This window comes from Ahaetulla prasina, chromosome 6, assembly GCF_028640845.1.
Source record: "Ahaetulla prasina isolate Xishuangbanna chromosome 6, ASM2864084v1, whole genome shotgun sequence".
In the NCBI taxonomy this organism is placed as follows: domain Eukaryota; kingdom Metazoa; phylum Chordata; class Lepidosauria; order Squamata; family Colubridae; genus Ahaetulla; species Ahaetulla prasina.
The window spans coordinates 76,403,633-76,431,525 of NC_080544.1; the positions used below are offsets into that span (position 1 = coordinate 76,403,633).

General features: G+C 36.1%; 1 protein-coding gene across 1 annotated transcript in view; it reads right to left on the reverse strand.

Moving 5' to 3' along the window:
- Positions 1-435: 435 nt before the first annotated feature.
- DOCK10 (dedicator of cytokinesis 10) overlaps positions 436-27,893 on the reverse strand; it is a 160,962-nt gene continuing 133,504 nt past the window's right edge. The window contains exons 42-56 of the mRNA XM_058188345.1: positions 27,307-27,444; positions 26,473-26,655; positions 25,612-25,722; positions 24,731-24,946; positions 22,434-22,491; positions 21,991-22,089; positions 21,079-21,185; positions 20,778-20,900; positions 19,096-19,209; positions 9,948-10,094; positions 9,055-9,265; positions 7,840-8,030; positions 6,710-6,810; positions 6,273-6,411; positions 436-1,032 (exon numbers count right to left, since the gene is read on the reverse strand). Coding sequence (XP_058044328.1) covers positions 910-1,032; positions 6,273-6,411; positions 6,710-6,810; positions 7,840-8,030; positions 9,055-9,265; positions 9,948-10,094; positions 19,096-19,209; positions 20,778-20,900; positions 21,079-21,185; positions 21,991-22,089; positions 22,434-22,491; positions 24,731-24,946; positions 25,612-25,722; positions 26,473-26,655; positions 27,307-27,444 — 2,061 coding nt within the window. The 3' untranslated portion in view covers positions 436-909. The remainder of the gene's footprint in view (positions 1,033-6,272; positions 6,412-6,709; positions 6,811-7,839; positions 8,031-9,054; positions 9,266-9,947; positions 10,095-19,095; positions 19,210-20,777; positions 20,901-21,078; positions 21,186-21,990; positions 22,090-22,433; positions 22,492-24,730; positions 24,947-25,611; positions 25,723-26,472; positions 26,656-27,306; positions 27,445-27,893) is intronic.

The following is a 27,893-nucleotide window of genomic DNA, read 5'->3' on the forward strand; positions in this document are numbered from 1 at the left end:
AGTATGTACTGCATTATATACTATATTTAAATATATTGTATGATGCCATAGTATCTTGTTCCTTCTATCTGGAGAAATTTTGAAAAAATTAAAAACAAAACAAAACACGACATAGCAGAACGAAAATGAGAGTTAGATTCGATGCTGTTGGAAAAGAGTGATTTGGTACTCTGTATTTCAGCCTCTTACTTCAGAAATGATATGTTTGAGTCAATTAAATCGCAAACGTTAAAGTCCCCCATCTCCATTTCAGTTGGTAGAAAATGTACAGATCCGGGAAAAACATGGTTTCAAACACATCACCAGCTATGTGAGAACATATTGAAGCAATGGTGGTAGCAAAACTGGTGATTAAAATTAAAAACTCACTACAAGCCCAATTGAATTAGCCAATAAACACACACACAATTTTATACACATAAACAAATATTTTAATATAGCTGCATCTGAAATGTTATCAACATTTTAGTCATGTCAAATATTAACTATTTTTTTGTAAAAATGACGTATTTTACACATCTTTTATTTACAACTTTAATATACTTAAATGTTATAAAACACCCACTTTTGACTTTTAAAATATATGTATACTAGGACCTGTATTAGATTATATTATTATTTATAGCAAACGTAAGGTTTGCTGTGAAACTAAATGTTCAATGGATATTTCATTTCAGTCTATTTACTAAAGACTGGCCCATAATAAAGAAAATCATCGGAAATATGCAAATATCAAGAAAGGCAATAACATTGAAAAAAAATCATATTGACTGTTTTTCTTAAATTGACACATAAAATTCTCCAATAAATAAAAAATAATAATGTAATACAGTTATGGTATCCTCCAGGATTTGCCTACATTATTTTGCAAAATAATGTCAAAATTCTTCAGTTCATAATCAAAGGCAGTTACGAAATATCTGCATTTGATGAAAGCAGTGATCCAGGTGGGGCAGTGATTGTTCTACTGATTGCATGGGAATAAGGTGTTTCCACTCCTGGATGCTTTGCAGAATCCTCCTTGTAAGTGATCTTGAAAACAGATGCATAAATAAAGAAATAAGTAAGCCTGGGTACATAAGTAAACGTGTCGAAAAATTAAGCTCATTCTGAACTAGGGGTGTCAAACTGGCACATGGGCCGGATGCGTCACATGCAGGCCACGCCCACCCCACTTCTGTGAAGGGAAAAAACATTGCGATACGTCACGTGATGGCAACGTGACAGGGCGAGTTTGACACCTGTGTTCTAAACCAGGGGTCTCCAACCTTGGCAACTTTAAGCCTGGCAGACTTCAACTCCCAGAATTCCCCAGCCAGCTTTGCTGGCTGGGGAATTCTGGGAGTTGAAGTCCACCAGATTTAAAGTTGCCAAGGTTAGAGACCCCTGGTCTAAACTATACTTTTAGGAACCAAATTCGTCAGCTGTTTTTATCTATCCTGTTAAGGTTTTTAACAGCTGCCCTATGAAAGAAAGATTTTGTTTTATATTTCGATAACTTTTCCCAACAGGATTCCAACTTAAAAAAAGAAAATATTTCTTGCTTAGCCTCCAATTGTGTAACATATCTGTGAGATTATATTTTGACACTTTGATGAAGTACATATGTGTATGAATTTAGCCCTGCTAGCTATGAACATCATAAATAAACAGTGTATCACCTATTTACTTGCTGCATTTAACATTTAACTGTAAATGGAAGCCAGATGCGGCCATAATAAATAGTTTACACCTATACCCCACATGAATCAGGCAGCTCTTTCTGATGTCTAAAGATAAAGCATGAATGTATTTAAACACTTATATAAACATTTACTCCTACATCAGTACACCATGCACATCTGCTGAGAAGGCCCCAGGGAAAAGCCTACTCCAGACATGCAATCCCACTGCAAATGCTGAAGAAGAAATACCATGCCTAAATAGGACTCTTATGAAACTTAAGTGTGTCTATTATAAATGAACATCGGAAATGGACCGTGGCTATTAGTCCATGAAGTCCCAGACAAGAATGCCTGGCATATTATTACAGTTCTCCCTGACCCTGTATTATATTTCATGCTTCCCAAAAGAATGACTAATGCCCATTTTTTCTGCTAAGCATCACCAGTGAGTTGCATCCTGATTAAATGTTAAAAGAGCAGTCGGGGAGAATACATGACAGTAAAGAGAGCAAAAGAAAACCAAACATACCACTTTTGGCTATGGTATTGAGGGAAATGTTAGACAGTGAAGCAGAAAAGCTGTATAAGCACTGACCATGACAGAGCTGCCAGAAAAAGAGAAAGAAAGATGTTGATGGAAATGCTACAGTCAGTGGACGTAGAAACACAATAGCAATGAAGAACACATAGGCTTTCAATGCCTGTACATAAAATACCATTAAGGACACGGTGACACAATCTGTGTTGATGTGGTAAAAACACAACAGGAAAATTGTAAGGCTCTGGAGGTGACTAACTATGGAGGGCTGTAATCACAGAACTCTTATACTATCCTCTCTGAATTGAATGGGGGTAGGAGGCATTAACTTCTCAGAAGTCACAGAAAACCCATCAGGCTTCCTGGGATGCTTCTTGACAAATAGTGAGAAATGAAACAGCAACACAATTTTTTATGGTTTATATAGATGGAAAGGTGTGAAACATGATGTAATGTAACCCAAAACAATAACAACAACAAAACATAGGACTGATAAGGAAATAGTAACATCCTAATTGATTAACTTAGGTAGGAATCAAGATATAAGTCTGAAAATATTATTCATCCAGTCCTGTTCCCAATATGAGATTTTCTACACAAGCAGGTTTTCTTTAATCTTGAATGTATAACAGGATCTCCTGATAGTGAGTTCTCAATTGTTTTCACAGGCTTAGTTTCATCCTGTAATCCATCTGTGTCTGGCATATATGATTGGGAAGGAGAAAAGCCTAATGCTCTTGATATGCCAGGATAGAATAACTGTGATGTCTGTTCAAAGTATAAAGTATAAAGAATCAAAGTATAAAGAATCAAGGAAACCTCCTCCACTCTGCTCTTGAGATTGTATTTCCCTTCGCCTGAATTTATTACCTCTCTCTGTGTGGGTATATGGTGTCATATATAGCCTTTGACAGAAGAAAATGGAAGTTTACCTGTGAGTAACATTTTCTGGGTAAAGGTAAAGGTTCCCCTCGCACAAACTTTAACCTAAGACTGTCTACTGTTGACCTCACCCCATTCCTAAGAGGTCTGTAAGGGGCATGCACAAGAGCACCAGAGTGCCTACCGTTCCTGTCCTAATGTTCCCTTTGATTGTATTCATTTTGTGTGGTTATTTCATGCTTATACTTATATATATTGTTGTGTTTGACAAAATAAATAAATAAATAAAATAAAAATAAATATGTGCTAGTCGTTCCTGAATCTAGGAGGTGGTACTCATTTCAAAGTTGAAGAGCCAGCTCTGACTGAAGACGTCTCCATGGTCATGTGGCCGGCATGACTAAATGTCAAAGGTACACAGAACGCTGTTATCTTCCCGCCAAAGGTGGTCCCTATTTTTTCTATTTGCATTTTTTTTACATGCTTTCAAACTGCTAGGTTGGCAGAAACTGGGACAAGTAATGGGAGCTCACCCCGTTATGCACTAGGGATTTGAACTGCTGAACTGCCAACCTTTTGATCGACAAGCTTACCCACTGAGCCACCATTTTTGTACATGATGACTTATTCTTACTTCTAGATATAATAACAGACCAGCATCCAATTTGATGTTATCCTGTGTACATAGATTCCAATGTAACCTGTTTCTACTTTTCATATACTGTGCAAAAAAGATCAAAATGTATTCAATAGTATATCAAATCCCTATATGTCCCTATATTGTTAAGCCTTTCATGGAATGATTGGCCTAAAAAGAGTCACTGCTTTTCTGAATAATATCAACTTAAAAATACAAAATAGGTAAATAATTGTTAGAATTTGCAGAAGGAAGGGAGGGAGGGAGGGAGGGAGGGAGGGAGGAAGGAAGGAAGGAAGGAAGGAAGGAAGGAAGGAAGGAAGGAAGGAAGGAAGGAAGGAAGGGACAACCTATATAGATTATAAGAATTAATCAGCATGATATATTTTTTCTTCTTCTGATTAGTGTTACTCTTAAATGATAGAAATTAGAACAGGAATGAATAAAAATGGATTAGCAGATGAATGAAAGTAAAAGAGATAGGAATATTTGAAATTAGAATATCCTTTAGACTAGGAGTGTCAAACTCAATGCCTGGGTGGCCCACGGGGCCATCCTGGAAACAGCAAAGGATCGACCCGCAGTGCTTCTTCCAGGAAAATGGAGCTCCATTTTCGCTGGCAGAAGGCTGCAGGAGGCAGTCCCTGCCACAAACAGATGCTGAGCTGGCCATGCCTCCTGGTCCCCAGAGGTCAAACACAACCCTGATGTGGCCCTCAATGAAATTGAGTTTGACACCTCTTCTTTGGACCAAGAAAAGAAGTTTGGAAATTAGGAACCTTATGGTATAAGCATATATATATATATAGGAAGAAGAAAAGAAAAACAATAGGACAGGAACGGTAGGCACGTTTGTGCGCTTATGCACGCCCCTTATGGTCCTCTTAGGAATGGGGTGAGGTCAATAGTAGAAAGTTTTTGGTTAAAGCTTTTAGGATTATGAGAAGAGACCACAGAGTCAGGTAAAGTATTCCAAACACTGATGATTCTGTTACAGAAGTCATATTTTCTGCAATCTAGATTAAAGCGGTTGACATTAAGTTTAAATCTATTAGTTGCTCTAGTATTATTGCAATTAAAGCTGAAGTAGTCTTTAACAGGAAGGACATTACAATAGATGATTCTGTGAGTTAAACTTAGGTCTTGTTGGAGGCGACGGAGTTCCAAGCTTTCTAAGCCTAGGATTTCAAGTCTGGTGGGATAAGGTATTTTGTTGTTTTCAGAGGAATGGAGAACTCTTCTTGTAAAATATTTCTGGACACGTTCAATTGTATTGATGTCAGAGATGTGGTGAGGGTTCCAAACAGGTGAGCTGTATTCTAGAATTGGTCTAGCAAATGTTTTATATGTTCTGGTTAGTAGTGTAGTGTTTTGGAAAAGAAGCTACGCAAGATTAGGTTTACAACTCTTAGAGCTTTTTGCTATGTAGTTGCAGTGGGCTTTGGCACTTAGATCATTTGACATGAAAACTCCAAGGTCTTTAACGGGTGGGGTCATCTGTAAGGTAATGTCCATCTAGTATGTACTTAGTGTTTGGGTTCTTTTTCCTATATGTAAGACTGAGCATTTGCTGGTTGAAATTTGAGCTGCCAATTTTTAGACCAAGCAGTTAGATGATCAAGGTCGTTTTGAATGATAGAAGTGTTGTCTGTGGTATTAAATAGTTTGACATCGTCAGCAAAGAGAACACAATTACTTGATATGTGGTCACAAAGATCATTAATGTATAGTATAAAGAGTGTTGGTCCAAGGACGCTGCCTTGAGGAACACCACTCTTGACAGGAACAGGATTTGATAAAGCACTGCCAATTTTGACCACTTGTTGTCTGTTAGACAGAAAAGCGGATATCCATTTGTGAAGGGGTCCTGAGATGCCATAGGATGTTAGTTTTAGGAGGAGTTTATCATGTACTACTGAGTCAAAAGCTTTGCAGAAGTCTATGTAGATTGCATCTATTGATTTGCCTTGATCAAGATTTGTAGTCCATATGTTTTTACAGTGGAGAAGTTGTAAGTTGCATGATAATTTTCTCCTGAAACCAAATTGTTTATTGGAGAGTAGGCTGTTAGTTTCTAAGTGTGAGGTAATGGATTGGTTGATGATTGATTCCATGACTTTGCAGGTGACGCAGCAAAGAGAGATCGGTCTGTAATTTTCGACTAAGCTGGAGTCTCCTTTTTTGAAGATAGGGATGACTGTGGCTAGTGACCAAAGTTTGGGAAGGGAACTGGTAGTGAAAGCTTTATCAAAGATAAAACTTAGGGGTTCAGCTATATTAATGGAAAGTTTTTTTAAGAAAGTATGCACATAGTCCATCGGGTCCAATAGATAGCAATGGTTTTAAGTTATGAAGAGCTTTTCCAACGTTATCTTCTGTGAAATCTATATGAGTTAGGTCATCATAATCATTGCTGGTACGTTTGTGGAATGTCGGATATGGGTTTTCTAATTTCCCAAGGTGGCTCCCCAGTTAGAATTTAGGCATTGTTTATATCACAACCGTAATGTCTTTGGAGCTGAAAACAAAATGTTGGAAGAGAATGGCTAACCTGTTCGTTCATAACCTCTGAGAGCTCACTGAGCATGTTCTTGTAATGAGATTTCATTTCTTCCTGATATTCCAGCTGATCCTCCTTAATAAGGCGTTCATTAACTTCAAGAGCTTGTCCACATGCTTCTGCAAATTGTCTGCATAGCACAAAAAAACCTCATATCTTTAATGTCAAGGCAATGTGTTATTGTTTCAAATATACATTTTATTATGGATTGGTTTTATTATGGGTTAAAATGGTATAGTCATAATGGACATAGAAAGATAGTTTAGACTTTTTGAATAATTCTGTATTTGTCACCTGATGTTTTATTAGACTCAACAAGGGCAGTTATCCTTGTATTTGTTTATCTCTATCTCCATATATCTCTATGTCTGTCTCTCTCTCTCTCTCTCTCCATCTCTCTCTCTCATCTCTTATATTGTAAAACTTACCTGAATATTTCTTTCAGAAGCTTAACTTGGTTATCTGGGTATTTCTTAGCATTGGTTTCTTCAAGAAATGCTCGAGCATAAGCCATTGGTCCTGCATTTACCTGCAAGTCAAAGTGTGCTATGTTATATACTGAGGGCTGAGGGTCAGTGCTGGCAAAGGCAGCTTAAAACAATTTTTCTTCTGTCAGTGCCTGAAGTCCTGATCTTGTTCACCTGCTGCTGAAGAGTTTTCTAAATTGCAGATACATTACAGAAAGGAAACACTTGAAGATCAGATATGCAAAATGGGAGGTTTGCTTTAGTGGTTACCAGAATCTTCCCAAGTTTGGGTGATCAAAATGTTTAATTTTGATCATCCATTTCATTCTTTAAAACAACTTGAATAAATCTCCTAAACTGGAACCTCACCCCAACATGCTGTAAAAACAAACAAGATGGCTCTCAAACTGTAGGAAGTAACTAAAGGGTAGCCAACTTAAGTTCACTGCATCAAATAAAAATATTATCACGCTAGAAGCACAATAGATAAAATAAAATATGAAAACAGTGCACTATACTAAATTGCAGCTATCAAAATAAAAGTTAAATTGAAATGAAGCTAGATAACTCTTAAAAATTCTAATTATTGGCACAGCCTTTAGTTCTGTTCTTCTGAGTCTCACACAATGTTATCAGTATTTGTCTTCACTTTTCCTCTAAGATACCTTTTCCACTGCTCCACTGGTTTCAGATTCATCTGAAAAAGAAGCTTTTTTTCCTTTGTTGACTCTCATATACAACCTATAGCAGGCATTATTCTTTGTGGAAGGGGATACAGTGGAGGTAGCTGAATCCCATGCACCAATCTTTCTGGGAGAGAAAGATGCTCTTATCAGCACCACACTCCCGTTCTACCCTTCGGCAAACCTAGCAAGGATATTAGGAAATGGGAACTAAATCTCAGATTCAAAAGAATAAGCATTGTAACATTGACAAAATTATGTAATGAATTAATTAATGTTATAATGCTTCTTTTGAATTTCCAGCAGGTCAGGTTGTAACAACAGAAAAAGAGAAAGTTTCTGTTTCCTATCATAAAATCCTAAATGTCAAATCTTTTAAACCTGAGAAAAGGGCTGATCCATATTTACCTTGACACTGACACTTCCTTGTAGCTTCAGCTGGAGTCGAATCATATCTACCTCTTCCATCGTGCAAAGCTGTTTGAGTTCTGAAATTTTTTTGGACATCTCATCAATAGCTACTTCTATGGGGTTCAGTTCTGTGCTGGTCTGGTTTATAACTTGTATTCTTTTCTTCACATACGGAAATAAATGGCTAGCTGCAGTCAAAACAAGATAAATACATCTAAGGAAGGTTTATTTAATGTAATATATACATATATATTGATAATTAAAACAAAGTCATAATTCATACAATACATCCATGAATAGTTGCATTCTCTCATTCTTTGTATGTACGTATCTACAGTATGTGTGAGTGTGTTCATGTATGTAAGTGTATATTTATATTTTTCTAAAAGATTGTAAAAGAATTATTTGCTTTTGTTAATTAAATTCCAGAATAGATATAAGAATATACCTTTTCGTATTTTGTGGATATTCATTCTTACTTTGTGGATACTATTTTTGATGTTACCTTAATAAGTAACAAAAAAAGGTCTTGCTTCAGTAATAATTTTAATATTATTTTAATAATCTGTAAATATAAATTAATATTATTGGGTCAAGAAAAATGCTAAATTGTTCTAAATATATGAGATTCTGTTCTAAATCAAAATATTTTGAAGTATGTCCATCGGCAATTAGATAATTAGCAACATGTAACAAAATATTTGTAACTATTTTTGTAAATAATAAATAACTAATTGCTGTGCTGAGTCAATTGGATTAAGAAGGATGGCTATACTGATCAAAGAAATAGTAATAATTTCTGCCCTTTCCCTTTTTTTGTGTCCCTTCAGGTCAGTGTTGATTATTGTGACTACCTGAAATTTTTGAAAAAAAAACCTGTTATTGCCTTCTACCTAGGACTGAGAGGGAAAGACAAGTCCAAAGTTACTGGTTTTGTACCTAAGGCAAGACCAGCACTCAACCTTCTGGTTTCTACTGTGGTGCCTTAACCATTACACCAAACTGTTTCTCTCTCTTATTCTCTGTGGACCTTAGCGCTTCAAAATCCTGACACTGAAACAAAACCGTGCAATTTAGGTCATTGGGTTTTTGGAGGGAGTGGTTATCCAATGGTCTCCTGTGGACTTTCAGAAGGTTCAGGGACCGAGAAGTGGCCCAACATCCCCGAGAAATTGCCCAGCCCTTCTGTGAAGAAGAATTCAGTGTCCATACTTGTCAGAATTGTCCGTCTCTTGCATTGCTCTTCTACGCCCCCATGCTTCTTTCCTGACAAGGTGAACGGCGTTTCAAACACAAAGTGGTTGATATTGTGATGCATTTCAAAGTCAGTCTTACGTTCTTCAGCTTCTTTCTCTTCAAAGAAGGGTGTGACATAGGTTACTTGGATATATGCATATTTAGGATCTAGCTCTTTGGGGTTAACCTACACAAATAAAAAGAAGACAATGCATCAGATAAAGACAGCAAAAAGGCAAGAAAAGAAACTAGACTCTTGCTTTTTATGGCATATTACTGAAAGGCTGTTTTAGACATTTTAAAAGAAATATATTCATAGATTTCTTTGCTTCGGACAGGATGATCGTGCATGGTCGATATTTTGAGCATAAAAGGAGCAAAAACATTTTCTTCGATGAACAAAGCAGATTTCTAAGAAAGCCTTTGTTGCTGGCAGTTCCATAATGAATTTCAGAAATTTCAAAGCCACCTCCCCAAAAATAGCATGCCTACCAGGACCCTCCACTTTTAATCAATTAATAGCAGTGTAATGAAAGTACATAATTTTACACATCACAGCATGTAACAAATGTGTATATTACTATCAAGGGCATTATTCTAACTCTGCTGATCAGAGAGATGAATATACATAATTACACGACCGTAGCAGAGGTTATGCCTTGCCAGATCCATATTCCTCTTCATTTTTTTTACTTCCATCGGTTCCAAGTTAGTGCTTTGAGATTAACTAAATTTATGAAGTGAGCATGGTTCATTGGGGGGGAAAAAAAAGAATGTTTCATTTATTTTAAGTGGGTCTGGACAAAAAAAACCCTCTGTAACAGCACAAATGCTTTAAAAAAGAATTCTGTGGACATTTCCAACTATACCTTATTGGAATCTTGGATTATCTTCACATTGTCTGCTCCAAACTTGTCCGCATAAAGTTTCATCAGTCGCTGAGAGATTTCAGATAGGCCTGTTAATTTGGGCTCTTTGTAAATATATTCCTTACCCTCTTCCTCTTCAAAAAAGCCCTGATTAAAAGATAAATCATAACAATTACAGTAAACTGAGTATGGTAAAAACACTTTAAGAACATACTGTGGATGAAAAATGTAAGGTACTCAACTGCCAAGTATAAAAAAATAATTTTTGAATGCTGTAGTTTACGCACGATGAAGAAATGGAATGCATTTAAAAACCAAACTTCTACATTTGCACAGGATGAATATCAACTTTTACTAACAGGGGGGAAAAAAGCCTGTGTGAAATGAGACTGAAAACATCCTTGGAGTTTTATATTACATACTTATAACCCATATTTTGTAGCAAGTGTGCCACCATGTGGTACAATTCAGTAAGGATAATAAAAACTAATGGTTTCTTGCTTCTTTCTTTCTTTCTAAAAACACAACTGCAGTCAAAACTACAATTGTATGTAAATGGGGAACGTGACAACTTTGCAATTAAAATAATATATTAGCTTTTGAAACCATGTACTTGTTAGTTGATTCTGGGGAACTAAAGTGAATTTATTTTTATTAGGCAGAAAACTGTTTCTCACTGAAGAGGGCTGCTTACTTCTGAAAAAAATTACACACAATTGGTTTGTTAGTCAGCTATACCCATAGGGAGTACTAATTCTTTTTAAGATATAGCTTTTAGCATTGTGCCTTTTTAAAATAACAAGCTACATAATAGGTTCCAATCTATAAACACATAACTCATGTATGAACAATTGATGCAATCCAGTACTTTATGGAGTTTTGTTGCGTATGTAGATTTTAGCTCTGATTCATGTACACATATATATCCTTTAATATTTATATCACCATGGATGTAATTCTGAGCTTATGTAATACAACAATGCTATCAAAGAACCCTTAGTTTCAAAAATGACTTAAACGAGCAAGAAATGTTTCTGATAAAGAGGTAATTCTAGAATTCTTACTCCCTTTTTGTATTGGGAAATGACAATTAAATTAGAATACATAGTTTTCATATTTAACTATACACATGGGGTGTTATTTACCTGGTTTAGTCTAGTTAATGAAAATTAGTTGTCAGTGCTGCTGTTGTTATTTTTATTAAAATTGGGGAAGTAGTGTCTTTATTCATTTTGCATGACTAGCTCTAGAACTCTGGGGTGCTTTTCCTGGGATTCATGTAGAATGGTGAGGCTTCCAAAGAAAGGGACATTAACTGAAGAGAAGCCCAGTGCCAACCCACTCAACTTTCTGCTCCCTTGCCAACTCTGTTGAGGATGTTTCAGGTTGCATGGAAAGAGATTGATGGTGCGAGGTGGTTACTTATCTGGACCCGTTCCAGTCCGGCTTTCGGCCCGGGTACAGTACGGAGACGGCTTTGGTTGCGTTGGTGGATGATCTCTGGAGGGCCAGGGATAAGGGTTACTCCTCTGCCCTGGTCCTATTAGACCTCTCAGCGGCTTTCGATACCATCGACCATGGTATCTTGCTGCGCTGGTTAGAGGGGTTGGGAGTGGGAGGCACCGTTTATCGGTGGTTCTCCTCCTACCTCTCTGACTGGACACAGACAGTGTTGACAGGGGGGCAGAGATCGACTCCGAGGCGCCTCATGTGTGGGGTGCCACAGGGATCGATTCTCTCGCCTCTCCTGTTCAACATCTACATGAAGCCACTAGGTGAGATCATCAGTGGTTTTGGGGTGAGATACCAACTGTACGCTGATGACACGCAGCTGTACTTTTCCACCCCAGGCCACCCCAACGAAGCTATCGAAGTACTGTCCCGGTATCTGGAAGCCGTATGGGTCTGGATGGGGAGGAACAGGCTCAAACTTAATCCCTCCAAGACGGAGTGGCTGTGGATGCCGGCACCCCGGTACAGTCAGCTGCAGCCGCGGCTGTCTGTTGGGGGCGAGTCATTGGCCCCGATGGAAAGGGTGCACAACTTGGGCGTGCTCCTGGATGGGCGGTTGTCTTTCGAAGACCATTTGACAGCCGTCTCCAGGAGACCTTTTTATCAGGTTCACCTGATCCGCCAGTTGCGGCCCTTCCTGGACCGGGATGCCCTATGCATGGTCACTCATGCTCTCGTTACCTCTCGCCTGGACTATTGCAATGCTCTCTACATGGGGCTCCCCTTGAAGAGCACCCAGAGACTCCAGTTAGTCCAGAATGTGGCTGCGCGGGTTATTGAGGGAGCGGTTCGGAGCTCCCATGTAACACCTATCCTGCGCAGACTGCACTGGCTGCCTGTTGTCTTCCAGGTGCGCTTCAAGGTGTTAGTTAGTACCTTTAAAGCGCTTCATGTCTTAGGACCAGGATACCTACGGGACCATCTACTGCCAACATCTATCTCCCAACGACCGGTGCGCTCTCACAGAGAGGGGCTCCTCAGGGTGCCGTCAGCCAAGCAATGTCGGCTGGCGGCCCCCAGGGGGAGGGCCTTCTCTGTGTGGGCTCCTACCCTATGGAACGAGCTTCCCCCTGGACTCCGACAAATACCTGACCTTAGGACCTTCCGCCGCGAACTTAAAACCTACTTATTTCGTCTTGCTGGACTCGCTTAAATTTTAAATTATCAAATTGATTTTATGGGTTTTCAATTTTTTGTAAATTTTAGAGGGTAATATTTTATCTATAAGTAGCCATATCAAATAGGTTTTTTTAAGGGTTGTTCTTAGTTTTGTATTGTTGTTTTTTCCTGTATTTTATTCTTGGCTGTACACCGCCCTGAGTCCTTCAGGAGAAGGGCGGTCTATAAATAAAAATATTCTATTCTATTCTATTCTATCTGCTGTTGCACTGGGAGGCCATGCTAACGTTTTTGAGCTTTTGTCACAGAACACTTTATCACATTTCTGTGATTCAGACACCCCATGTTACAAAAAGTCTGGCCCAACCACCATTATACTTAATCATATGAGGAGTCAGAGGCATGGAGTAGCATAGGAAACGACCAGCTGAGTCTAATATCTTACTAGGTTATGATAAATTATAATTAAAAATAATTGTTCCTTATTTTAGAAAACACTTCTGGCTGCCAATATTTTTTAGCTCAACTAGAAAGATTCATTTATTCATAAATGATAAACAATGGTCTATATATTAGTTATTTTCCATTTGCATTTTTATAAACCGTCACCCCCCCTCTTTTGTGTACGCAAGTCAGTACTGACATTTTCTTGGCAAGATTTCAGAAATGATCTGCCATTGCCTCCTTTCTAGAGCTGAGAGAGTGACTAGCTCAAGGTCACCCAGCTGGTTTTCTAACCAAGGCAAAACTAGAACTTATAGCTTTCCAGTTTCTAGTCTGATGCCTTAACCACGACACCAAACTGTTTCTCTTTCTCATTCTCTTTGTGACCCTTAGCACTTTGAAGTCATGATGCTGAACCTGTCCCTATGAAACAAAATTTAGGCACATCAAGGCAGATGGCATCATGTACATTTGCACTGACACAATTGCTTCTTTGGAAGATCTCACCAACATAGGAAGGGCAGTGTCCAGCAAATGGTCCAGCTAATGACACATAGAACCTAGTTCTGAAATACCTTGTCAAAGGATGTTTACTAGGTTCATACTTAATAATCTTTTTAGTACTATTGATTTTATTCAAATACATACTGTAGATAACAAACTATATATTCTTAGAATATTCCTAGAGCTGGAAGATCATTTTCACTGATTCTTCTTTTACTAAATAGTTCTCTCAAAATGCATGCAGAAAATTGGGGAAAGTCCTAAAATAACATGAAACAGGGAAGCTAGTGAAGATTGCTTCCCCTTCCCATCTGTAGCTGAAGCTTTTTTGAATATGTGAAAAAAATCTAGATTCAAATCAACATAGGCAAAATTAGGAGATGGAATATTAATTCAATTTCATGGTAATGCAGGAGGTCGTTTTTGCCAATATGGTCCCTATTCAATAACCAAATTTGATACTTTAAAATTCAGAACATTATCTCTATATTGTCAAAGTCAAAGACAATTTAAAATCGCCATAATTGTATTGACAAGGAATGCTGCATAACTACTGTGTTATCTTCTTCCTATAAGCTCGTTTTAGTTTATCAGAAAGAATCTTGATGTTTATAGAAATTCTATTTGTTTTAATAATTCTTTTCATCATAAAACAATTCATGTTTTCTATCTTTACTAGTTGTCTACTAGTACTACTACTACTACATTTGAGGTAGCTTTATAAACAGGAGCTTTATGAAACTACCCAATGTTCACAATATCCTTAGGCTTATTTAAGCTAATAATTGTACTACTTTCATTTAATTTGACGTAGTCCTGTGTTAGTCCTTTCTTCATGGAATTTTCTTAAAAAATTTCCAGTGTTGGAGCATTTACAACTTCTGCAGGCAACTTGTTCCACTGATTAATTGTTCTAACTGTCAGGAAATTTCTCCTTATCTCTAAGTTGCATCTCTCCTTGATTAGTTTCCACCCATTGCTTCTTGTTCTACCCTCAGGTGCTTTGGAGAATAGCCCAACTCCCTCTTCTTTGTGGCAATAAAGATATTTATTGCCACAAACATATATTGGAGATATTGAACACTGCTATCATGTCTCCCCTAGTCCTTCTTTTCATTAAACTAGACATACTGAGTTCTCGCAACCGTTCTTCATATGTTTTAGCCTCCATAACATAACATAGTTTCTTTGAAAATCCCTGTAATTCTCATTTACAATTTTGGATTTCAGCAGTATTTTAATGAACCATGAAATTGCAGTCTTCTGTTCACTTTTCATTGAACTATTTTTCCTTGGAAAGGATTAGTTTCATATAAAGGAAAATGCTGCTCATGTGTCCTAAATATTAAATAGGTCACATAATACCAGTTCTGCATCTTTATGTAAAAGATTCCACTGTGAAATATTGTGAAACATATTTGCTTCTTATAAGATATAGTGAGTAATGAATTATCAGCCATATGCTTGGGGCTAGTAAAATGCAGATTGTTAAAAAGAGTTAGCTCCCTTGATGATGGAATTAACCAGTGGAACAGTTTGCCTTCAGAAGCTGTGGGTGCTTCATCACTGGAGGTTTTTAAGAAGAGACTGGGTAATCACTTGTCTGAAATGGTATAGGCTTTCCTGTTTAAGCAGGGGACTGGATTAGAAAACCTCCGAGGTCCCTTCCAGCTCTATACTGATTGATTGATTGATTGTTTTTTAAGACAAGGTGAAATTACTTATACTCTGGGACAGTGCTGTCAAACTCAAATTGTCACAGGAAATGTTGCTCAAAACTATTTTGTTAGTCTGGTGTCTGCACACATTGAATCAAAAATGAATACGGTGAAGACTATCCTGAAATAATGTAAAATAAATGGAGTTAGTAAAAATCTTTACTAAAATCTGAGTTACTTGTACGATTTTATAATGCATTGATAAGACTACACTTGGAATACTGCATCTAGTTTTGGTCACTATGAAAAAAAGATGTTGAGACCCTAGAAAGAGTGCAGAGAAGAGCAACAAAGGTGATTAAATGAAAATGGGAAGAATGGTTGCAGGAATTGGGTATGTCTTATTTAATGAAGGGAAGGACTGAGGTGTCATGATAGCACTGTTCCAATATCTAAGGAACTGCCACAAAGAAAAGGCATTCAACCTATTCTTTAAAAAACTTGAAGGCAGGACAAGAAACAATGGATATAAATTTATCAAGGAGAGAATCAACCTACCAATAAGGACAAATTTTCTGACAGTGAGAACAATTAATCAATGGGATGGCTTGCCTTGAGAAATTGTTAGGGCTCCGTCATTGGAAATTTAAAGAAGAAATTGGGAAACTATTTGTCTAATATGATATAGGGTCTCCTGCTTGAGCAGGATGTTGGACTAGAAGTTTTCCAAAATCCCTTCCATCTCTGTTATTACGATCATTTAACTGGTAGTACTTTTTATTACTGGAACCATATTTGGTTGTATTACTGGATTTATACTGTATATAATATTTTTTCAAAATCCTATCAAGAATAATACAGTATAACAAAGGGACATATATTAATTAAAGCTCTTCTCTCTCCCATTAAACAGGAAGATCTTTGTTTCCTTTGTTTTTTTTCTCTTGTTTATTTCCCTTTTCTCTACTTGCCTGACTCCCTCCCTCCCTCTCCTCCCATATGGATACTTTGTCAGCAGAGAGATTCACAGTATGGCAGAGCTGATTTTCTTCCTTGAACCCTCTCCTCCTTTCCTCTCTCAGGCAGGGCCAACTCCTGATCCATCTTCCCTGATCAAGTCCCCACTTCTTCAGGACTCTATACTAAGGGAAGCACCAGCCATGGAATGGAAGTATGAGTGGGGTTTCCTGAAGAGTGGGGCTACTTGTAGAGCCTGGAAACTAGTTGATCAGGTTGATGTGAGTCACTAGGACACTTCTACCTGGAATGGTTTGATGGTTTAGCATGTGCATCTACATGACGCTCAGCACCCTGATCTAAGTTGTTACAAAGTATTGCTGTGGATGCAGAAAACCTATTTATCTTCAGAATCAAACTAATTTATAAAGCCACCCATCTATCAAAGTAACTTTGAGCAACAAACAAAGGTAGAAACCACCAACAATGATAAAACATATTTAAAAACACAACAGATCAAGCCTGTCTCATTTTAAATTGTGAAAAAATCCACAATTTAACATGTATAGAGAGGATATCTCTATATATGTCAAAGTTTCAGAAATTGCAGCTTGGCCCCAGAGTCTAAAAGAAGAGGCAGATCTTCATGGCCTTCTGAAAAATTCATAAGGCTGGAGCTGTATTTCTGAAGATAAGTTTTTAATAGGGCAGGTACCATGAAGACATAGTCTCATGGAGGGACCTGGAGCATGCCTGCTTTTCCAGATCTGGTGGGGCGTTGGCTACAAGTTTGAAGTGCCTGCCTTAATATAAAAAATTGTAGGTTCTTTCAGATCATGACCAACTCTTAATATATTATATTGCAATACACAGATCAAGGAAAAAAATAAAGATGCTAATTGAACAAAGGTTGTCAACACATTCAAGTTGATTTCTAAGTAACAAGATTTTTAAGCAAACCACTACAGCCAATCAATGAAGTAAGTTTTTTCAATTCTGAAGAAAGATAATATACTAAAGTGTATTGGGAGAGCTACTGATACGGACAAGAACTAGGCTGTCTACCTCTATATGAATAGATCTTCATATTTAGTTTCAGGGAAATACAATTACTTTATTATTGTCATTCTATTTGTTTTCCACAACTTGGTACTTGCCAGCCTATGTGGCCCAATCATCTGAAAGGCTTTATGTTGATGAAAGCTGTATTACAAAGGTTTGCATTTTTTGAATAACCTGATACCTAGTAAACAAGGGCAAAACTATCAGGAATGTGTGAAAAGGCAATATTCTTTTACTGTGATTTAAAGCAAATATAATGTAGTTCAGGAGTTCCTACACTTTTTGCCATTGCACCGCTCTCTGTAGTCTTAAGGTACAGACATTCCCTAAAAAACCCAAACACCAAAATGAAGACAAATAAGCAATTAAAGTAATATAATTAAATTTTGGGGAAGGTAAATGTGTTGTAACAGTGTACAACTAAAAGGTTCTTCACACCTCCCATACACTTCGCCAAGGGAGGTGCATCTCACAGTTTGGGAAACCTTGCTTGTTCTGCCAGGAGATATGCAGCAAGGCTGTTTGCAGTAGGCATTTCAGATAAGAAACACATAGCTGAACCTGCTTCCATTAGAAATGGGAACAGATTTAAGCCTCAAGTACATGAATGCCACAGGAATGGATACATCTTTATAATTCAAGGAAACAGAACAAAAGCATTATTTTGCTAGATGCAGCACAGTATATAAATGAGTGAAAGCAATGTTATTTCATCGCTCACAGTGAATATTAAAAAGTGCTAGAAATCAAGGTTAACTAAAGGCCATACAAGTTGGATGATGTAAGAAGAATTAAACAAAACAGCATGCAAAAGAATAGACAACTTACCACAGCCTTGAATAAGTTCAAAAGAGGAAAAGAGCAAATTTCTGCATTAAAACTTAATTGGCAGACAACATTGTTTAGAACTGATTTTATACATTTTTTTTTAAAGAGGGAATTTTTCCCTGGAAAGTTTATCCTCAAAGAACATGCTGTCCCATCTTGTGGAAGCAAGCATATACACATACTATAACCAAAATAAGTAGGCGGAAATATGAAGTAGTGTGCAAGCATTCTACAATGTACTACAAGAATCAGAAGCCAACTAGAAAGCAAAGCTAGTATGTCTACACAAACTAATATCTAGTAAAATTAAGGATTTCAAATCAATTAGGTGAAAAAAGTCTTCAATTATTTTGCAGCTTTTTTTCAGGGATGATTTTGGATACTATCATATAATTTGTATTCACACTTCCTTATCTTCATTTTCCTTTTATCTATTTAATAATCAACAGTATCAAACTATGACAAGCTGTTATAATGAAGAGGCTCCTTCTGAAAACTGCTTCAAAGAAATACTGTATGAACTTGTCTCTCAGATTCCCAGGTTATAGTATATAATAATGTTGGTTATATATATATTTGTATAATGGGATTTTAGTTGGGATAACCTCTTCTTGCAGAAGATCAAATGATACTAATGATAAATATACACTGTTTCCTAAAACTGAGGGTAACTGGGGTGGGGTGGGGTTAATTCTCTGTCATAATATAATCTTAGGTCTTAATCTAGCGTATATTTATTTACACATAGGCCTATTCATTTCAATGGGACATTGCCAAATCAGCAAGCAGAAGCTTAAACCTAAATGTGAGGAAACCTCTAAAACTATTCTTACAGCCTGTTGCCACTGATAATATTTTACTTCTATTTTATATGACTCTAAATCTACATTTTTCTCCATGAATTTTACTATAGATAAAATGTTAAATACTGAAAGCATACCAGGTCAACTAATCCCTATGATATTAACTCATGGAATGTGTTTTTTACAGCATTCTCTCTAAAAAGAAAATTTATTGGAAAAATGTGCAGTTTAGCTGAAAGTTCAGCCACAGTAGTCACTTACTTGGCCATAAAATGCCACACGGTAGTATCGTCCAAATAAGCGCTTTTCAGAATTTACAACTTCTGCGACTTTCAGATAAGATCTATGGATGTCATAGTACAGTTCAGACAGCCTCTGGAGTAATAGAATGAAAGTACATTTTAAGGTAAAAACCCTAGTATTCAAACCAAGTCATGTAACCAACTTTTTCTCAACAATGCTAGTAGCTTTCAAATCAACTGACTAAAGGGAACTTTCAAAATGTAACGTATTTTTTTCTCAGTGATTTTTTTTGTCTTTTCTTATATTACAAAATACTTTAATACTGATTAAAAAGGCAAGGCAGAATAAATATGGAAAGCTTTTATTGGTAATGCTAAGTGTCCTTCATCGGGAATTATCTAGAAAGCAGGTATTCAAACACATTTATAATTATAAGCATGAATATATAATCATATATAAAGAGCCATTTGGTCTAGTGGTTAAAATACTAGGCTAGAAAGCAGGAGACCATGAGTTCAAGTCCCGGTTAACCAGGAAAGCTGGCTGGCTGACCTTGGGCCAGTCATTCTTTCTCAGCCCAGTTCACCACACAGGGTTGTTCTAATGGAGAAAATAGCAGAGGGAAGGTGTGTTGGATATGTTATCTGCCTTGAGTTGTTTGTGAAAATAATAAAGGTGGGATATAAAGTAAAGAAATAGGTAAATAAATAATTAGAGACGGTAAATCAAATTTGCATTTTTCATCTACGGTATATGGAAGTGAGATCACATTTTCTTACTTGTCCTGTGTGTGATGGAAATCCATCTTTTTATAATGCAGTCTCATATTAAAAGTCTCATATTAAAAAGGTTGTTGTGGCCCGCCAGCTGTCAGTGGAGCTGGCAACCCACTCGGACAATGAGGAGGTTGGGGAGGAACTTGGGCCAGTTCTGGAGTCTGGGGAAGGCTCTGATGGATACTCTACGTCGGACACAGAGATAGAGCCACGGTCCGACATTTCCCAACCACTGGAGAGGCAGCTGCCTTTGGAGGCTGATATGAGTGAGGAGGAAGAACAGCTGGAACCTGTTCCAGATGCACGTATGCGGAGAACAGTTAGGAGAGGTGAACAATGGAGGACAAGAAGTTGGGAAGCAAAGCACGTGGACACTGAATGGCCCTTCCCTGGCTGGGGAATAAATAGAAGGAAACAGGTGTGGTTGTCATAAGAGACAACAGTTTGTATTTCTGAAGATTTTGCTCATTGTGTTTCGTGCCACAAAGACTGCTTGCCAGAACTTAATTTTCAGCCTTTCAGCTGGGAGCTCATGACCTTGCAATTATTGCAAGGAACTGATAAGGTCTGTTACTGCAGTTAACTCCTTGAAGGAATATTTCTTGGACTTTTTGGTGGGAAGATGCAATTAATTCACAAGAGGTAAGTAAAGAATCGTGACAAGGAATCTGTTTCTTGCTTTTGCTAAGCCTCTGTACCAGAACAAAGGTACACATGAACAACACAATCAGCATTTTAGTTTAATTTAGGCTGTGTATATAATCTAATGTATATAAAGAATATTTATGTAATCTAATTATGTATAATCAGTATAAAAAGCAGATAATATGGAAAGGGGAATATAGCTGCAAAAGACCCTAAAATACTGATATCATATATTATTTTTCTTAGTGTGATTTCCCCCTAAATTTTAGCTCAGCTTACTTTGAAATCTCTTTGTTTCTCAAATACAGCAATAACTGGCTTGTTAACTTCAGAAATGAGTTCGTATCTTTCACATTTCCAGAGATAGTCAACACATAATTCCAGCTGTTTCACAAGGATGTCCTGCAAGTGAAGAAGGAACATCAGGTCTGTGATGTAAAATAAGGTGTTGTTTTTTTTTGCAATTTCAATTCCTTAAAAAATTAATTAAAAGTAATTAAAACTCTAATTATGCTCTGCTGGATCTAGGTCTCACTGAAAACTGTGAAGAAAACATACCTACAAGAACAACATTGCTAACCTCATTGTATGGTGTGTCTTGCATTCCAGAGTCTTCTTTCATTGCTCCTTCTTCTTTAATATTTGGTGTAATATTGAGAAAAGCTGGCCATCCCATAGAAAACAAGCCTTTTCAAACAAGAGAAAAAGTCCTATCAATGCTTCAGTAGTAATAATTTAAGTAACTGAAGTAAAAAATATGAAGACATTACATATAATAACTTATTACAAATACTATCAATATTATTAACCCTCTTGTAAACACTGTAGTTTATAGCTAGGTAGTTATAATTCAGTAATTTTGGCAAAATAATCTTCTTGTCCAAAGGCATAATTTGAGAACCTCCCAATGAGACCCAAAAGAATAAGGATGAGGTGTTAAAGTATTTATGATTCTGTATGTAGTGTTCTCAAAGTTCTTATAAAGTTTTTTTTATTAATATCTGTCAATAGAATAAAGAACATATAAATATGGGATACATTAAGTTATGTCTGGTTATACATATTAGAAATATGTATTGATATTAATCTTGATTCATATGAAGCCATAATTTATTAAAACTTGGTCCCAATATGGTTTAAGTTACAAAATTTTCAGCTCATTAGCCTTTCCCAAGATTATTTTTCAAAGAATAATGATAGCAAAGGAAGCTGTTTGGAAATCTAGTATGTAACAGCTGCATCGCTTAGTTCTCAAGCAAGGTCTCTGGAATCTCAATGGCGTTGTTTACAATGCCCAGGGTCAATGGGCACTGTTGTAGGTGTTTATGATTGTGGGAATTGATACCAGGATAAACTGAAAATTCTATTTTCCAAGCTGACTGGCATCACAGATTTAGGCTAGGCTATTGAAAAGTCTCCTTTCATTAAATATATATAAATGGGTTCTTCAAATGTTGTCCATCCCATAAATGGTCATGGTTAGAACACTCACTTCCTCCAGGGTGAGTTGTTAGTAAGATATTATTATCAGAGAGTTCAGCATCTTCCAGGAACAGACGAGAGGTACAAATCTTTTCCATTTTCCAGTAACCTATGGTAGTGTGAGATGTTATTAGCATTTGGTTACTTGTATGTGTTAATACATGCATGTTTATTTATTTTAGCCAAGGTATGAAACAATAATAACTCTCTCATCTCAAAGAAAAGAAAAATAATACACCTATATATGAAACTTGAGTTTTAGGCAAAATACAAAATTTTTACAACATGAAATATTTTTACTCCTGCTATCTTAATGGGAAATAGCTGTTTAAATAGCAACTTAAAGAATAAATACAAAACTTTATAAATAATATAAAGTAGGTTGTTAATCACTTCTGTTCACATCCTACTGTTTTCTAATCAATCAAACCTTTTAAATGTTCTTTATCTTACCCTTTCTCTTCAGATATTCAGCAATAAGGGCAGCTATATGGATGTAGCACATAGCAGCCTGCAGAAAGAGACACTGATAAGTTTTAAAGAATTGAAACAAAAGCTAAAATTTTCAGAGGACAATATTGTCTTGAATTACATATGTATTACACTGAATTTGACAACTGGACAGTGTAAATGGATTCCATTATTATAGCCAAAAGACTGTTATTACAACAGTGGAAATAAAAATGTATGGTCCTTTTTACTCAGTGGATTAAAGCTCTAATTAACCTGCCACCTATGAGCTGGTTGTCTACTGAAGTAGACTTTGCATGGATAAATATAAGGAAATATGGGACTCATTTATACAAAATACAGTAAGTTAAAAAAAGCCTGATGGTCATATATTATATAGACCAGAGGTCCACAACCATGGCAACTTTAAGCCTGGCGGACTTCAACTCCCAGAATTCTCCAGCCAGCTTTGCTGCCTGGGGAATTCTGGGAGTTGAAGTCCTCCAGACTTAAAGTTGCCAAGGTAGGAGACCTCTGCTATAGACCACACATATGCACACACATATTCTCAAATAACCTTTGTATTAGATGATTATATATAGAATTGTAACTGTTTATTGTAACAACATGCAGCATGAGTACCCAGATTGTTGGGGGCAATAAGCAGACTGTAAATTGGTTAGAGAGGGTTGTAAAGCACTGCAAAGCGGTATGTAAGTACTAAGTGCTATTACTATTCAACATATAGTATATTATTTTTTCTATTGTATTTTTAAACATTTTTAAACCAATTATGCATTTTTATAAGGGATACATCTTTGTGCTTTATTCCTTTAGTTTTTTTTCCTGTTATTATTTTAAAAATCAATTTAAAAAAAAAAAAAAATTACAGGATATAGATCTTCTTAGTCTTCACCAACACTAGTGTGTCTTTGCAAAACAATAACAACAAAAAAAGTCCCAGCTCATCTGGATCGATATATTAGTGTGAAAACTAGGGATTAAGGTATCTTCCCTGTCCATCAAGGTTTGAAAATGCCAGAAATCATCTTAAGTAGTATATCTGGCACGTTGGTTTCCAAATCAGACTAAGCCTGGAATCCAACACTACAGTATATAGACATTTTTAAAATAGGCACATGCCACCATCCTATCTCTCTTTAGGATTTCACTATACCTTCACCCTGGCTATAAACGCTATCATCTGCAGTTGTAGGGGGGCATTATAAAAACACCCTTTTACAGCAGAGCATATATTTGTGTGGATCTGTCTCCATGGATTCCTCAGGTATATGTTCCTTTGTTGCTGTCTTTATGGGAAATGTGAGGTAACATTTATGTATCCCATTTTAGATCAACGTTCGTGTAGTATGGTGCTTATTTATCACTTCTCCTCAACCAGATCACTAATATATCTTCCCAGATACATTTTTCTATTCATTCTACTTGTCCCATTTACAACTGAAGATTAGTGCAAATTGTAGCGATTACCATTATGATTTCTATTATATTAACATTATTGTTATTTTATACCTGTTTTTTAGTCATATCTATTTAGTCATTACAAAAAAAGACAACCAAAATGAACTATTAAATATGACTGTGATCTACTCTTCTTGATTCATTACACTACATACAGTATGTCCTAATAGAATCTCATAAAAGTTCCTAGAATAAAGTCTCGATAATTAAAGAAACGTTAGGCATCAGAAGGTCAGCGTGACTGTTATGACAACTGCATTCAATTTACTAAGTCACAAGTTATATAGGCTATTTTGATTTCAATTTCTTATGAAAAACAGAGAACATGTACAGAATTAGGTCATATTTTCCTGCTGTCCACATTATCATTAAAGCTGCTGATGGATTATGACAAGATCATGCTCCTGAATAAAGATAAATTGTGGGAGAAGCTTAAGATTTATTTAATGTTGTGGTACCAAGACAATCACACTGAAAATTAACACAGTGCCTGAATTTAATAATCTCCTGAGTTCTGCTACTGATTAAATGGTTCTCTATTTTTAATGCAAATCCACCAATATATATTTGGGTAGAATTTGTAGAAAATACCCTGCTTTAGGACACAAGTTGCTTAAATGAGTTCCTCAAATATCATGCTTGGTTGAAACAGGAAAGGTGACATTGAATTCTTGTTCTTTAGGGCTTATTTCAAGCCGTTTAAAATACAAAATAATTTTTAATTATTATTACAAAAAATAATTTTGTAATTTTACAAAATAATTTATTTTGTAAAATACAAAATAATTATAATAATTTATCAGTTTCAGATGAGCTACCTCAGATAAGTCTCCATTTCTTGCATGAATTTTGGCCATGCTCTCCAACCAGGTCCTACGTAATTCAGGTGTACTTGCATATGAATTTGCCAAGCTGTATTGTAAGTCCACAAGCATCTCGGGATCCTTCTCATGTTCTTTCATTTGAGCCGTAGCCATTAAAACTGTTCTTATGCGTTTGGTCAAGTCTTTCACTTCTGCTGGGAAGTTACTGTTCTTTGGGAAAGAAAAATAAGGGAATTTAAGTTCACAAAATCTCTATTATCATATTTAAATGACATCTATTTGGAATAAGTCAGATACCTGATAAATATAACTATTGCGTGCATTGTTATAATGTCATAATATATTATTTGCTATTTCCTCTTCCTAGCTATCTATGATCAAATAACTTTCTCTTTTCTTTCACTGCACATTATCTTCCCCCCACTCCCAGTATTGGCTTGTCATGTTTGAACAGCACTGCAGTAAATATTTCTTTATAATATCAAATTTGGGATAACAAAGGTCTTGATAGAGTTATTATTACTATGGTTTTAAAGACAGATCAATTGATATGCAATGCATTTTCTAGCAATTATAACACATATTCCCATTTGGCAAAACATCTGAGATAGCAACAAAGGAAAATATACTTTGGGATCCAACCACGTTTAGACAGGATCCCCAGTAACTTATTTTCTTTTTCTATGGCTATCCATTATGCTTCATTATGCTGATAGAGAAATAATGAAGATGAGCTTCATATAACTCAAAGACGGCAGACTGATTCTTAAAGACACTATAAGTCACTACTGGGGAAATATCCATTGTCAAAAGAATGCAAAAAAAATTACTATCAGTATAAATAAATAAGCAGCTTAAATAAATAAATAAATTACTTTCATCTGTTTGTCTCCCTTAGCAAAATTATTTGTAATTGCCAGAGAATGCTGAAATCGAGAACCTCCAATTCCTGCGTCTGCAATCAATTGGCTTACAGCCTTGATGAGCTGAAATGATGACAAGAAAAGAGAACATAAAGACAGATCACCAAACTGATAAACTTGCTTCTCAGAAGAACCACCAGAAAAATTTATTAGATAGCAATTGTGTCAATCTCTGTTTGTGCTCAAGAAGAAAACTAGTAACTTGCTAGCATTAGATGGTTTTTAGCAGTTTTCCTTTTTTCTCAAATTGTTTCATTTTTAGCCTTCTCTTAAGAATATGTGTAGTATACGAATATAATAAATAGTAACAATAATTTAAATCTTTCTATATTAAGTATGAAGAAATTTAACTTTTGGTAAGCTATTTTCCGCCCAAAAATGAATCAGATAGTTTTTGCCTGTAGGAGTCCCAATACTAGTTATGAATAGTTATGAATGAATATACACATTCTGTTAAATAATCTTTCTGTATGTTTTATCTTATGAATTGCATTTCCAAACTAATTCTGTATCCTGAGGCTGAAGACCTGGAAACTGTAAGATATTTCTATAGAATATCGAATTTTGAAGGCATTATTATTATTGTCGTTTTTATGGTCATTATTGTTAGCATCATCATTCTGAGCATCTAACAGTCTCAAATAAAATTTAAAGTAAGAATGAAATAAAACAGATGAGAGCATTCTGTGATCTGTAAGTATACTTTGTTACCTCTCTCAAATGAATAAATGCAGCAACACATGAGAAATTTCAGGCAGTCATTGCTCCAATGTGTTACCACACCAATATGTTCTTACACCAATATGTTCTTACCTGCAAATGAGACCTTACTATTGACTTTTGCTTATTAAATTCAAAGTTCTTTCTCATGAAAAAATAAAGCAGAGCAGAGGCCTCCATCTGTGTTGATTGTGATCTGTGATTACAACACTTAAGAATCTCATAACAGAATGATCCACACAAGTCAGCTTGCCCTTGGAAGAAGGCTGATGGAAACTATAAAAACCAAAACAAAAGCATCAATACACATCTGTCATGCGCAATTCCCCACAGTAGAAATTATCAACTATCTTACACTTTTGCAAACAGGTTACATAGCAAGTGAATTCGTTCTTGCCGAAGGTATACAATTTTAAAACCAGAATATATAAATTGTAAGGGACCTTAGAGAGTAGATCATATATTTCAACTCTCTTCTAGGTACAGGAATACATTAAACCATCTCTGGTGAGTGGCCACCTTATTTGAAAATTTCTTTTTAGGAATTTTATACAGATCGTACCATTGATTAACCCCTCTTATTTCCTCATACTTCTCCTAATTTTCAACTGGAATTTCCTCATATTTAATTTCAACTCTTTGGTCCTTGTATTGCCTCAGTTTGAACAGAGAACAAATCTATCCAGTTTTGCTAATGATGACTTTTTAATTATCAGTAGAACATTACACGGATCTCCTCTTAGAAGTCAAACAGGCAAACTCCAGTTTCTTCTCAAAATATCATAAAAGGTAGAAATAGAAGTCCCGGCTCTGCCCTTTGCTGCAAGTTATCTGTTCAGAACAGTTCTGTTATCTCTCAATAGCCAACTGAGAAGGATGAAAGAGAAGAAGGGGTTCCTACAAATGGGAAGCCATATAGGGTCTTACCTTACTCACAAACAATCTCAGAGCAGCAAACACATGCTTGAGAGCTGCTGCAGAGTTATTGATTTGTAAAAATAACAGGTAAGTATCAAAAACTTTCTTCATCATTGTATTTTGGCAATCTGACTGTTGCAGTTGTCTCTGAAAAGTAACAAATACATTTCAGCTTTTTAAATTTAAACTGTTGGGAACTTTTATTTCCTCCCTCCCCCACCTTTTCTTTTTCTTTTCTTTTTTGTTCAAATATGAGCAGGCATTTTTAACATTTTTAATATTAGTTAAGTTTTTCACCGTTTCTTAGAATGGTTTTGTTTTTGCATCAGACCATCATTCTCTCTTCTGTCAAAACTTCATTATTATTCTGGTAATGATGATGATGGTAGTGGTGGTTTATGATCTCTTTTACCCAGCACTACAAGCTATTTTTATAGCTTACTGGGAAAGGACATAGTTTGGAGATAGAGGGCCTTAGTTTCCATTCTAAGCAAATCCTAAAAAGGCTAAGGTAGTTTTTTGTCTGCAGTACTGAATAGCTATGCTATATCATTCCCAACCTGGTATACTAAAGAATTCTATAAAAGCACAACTAT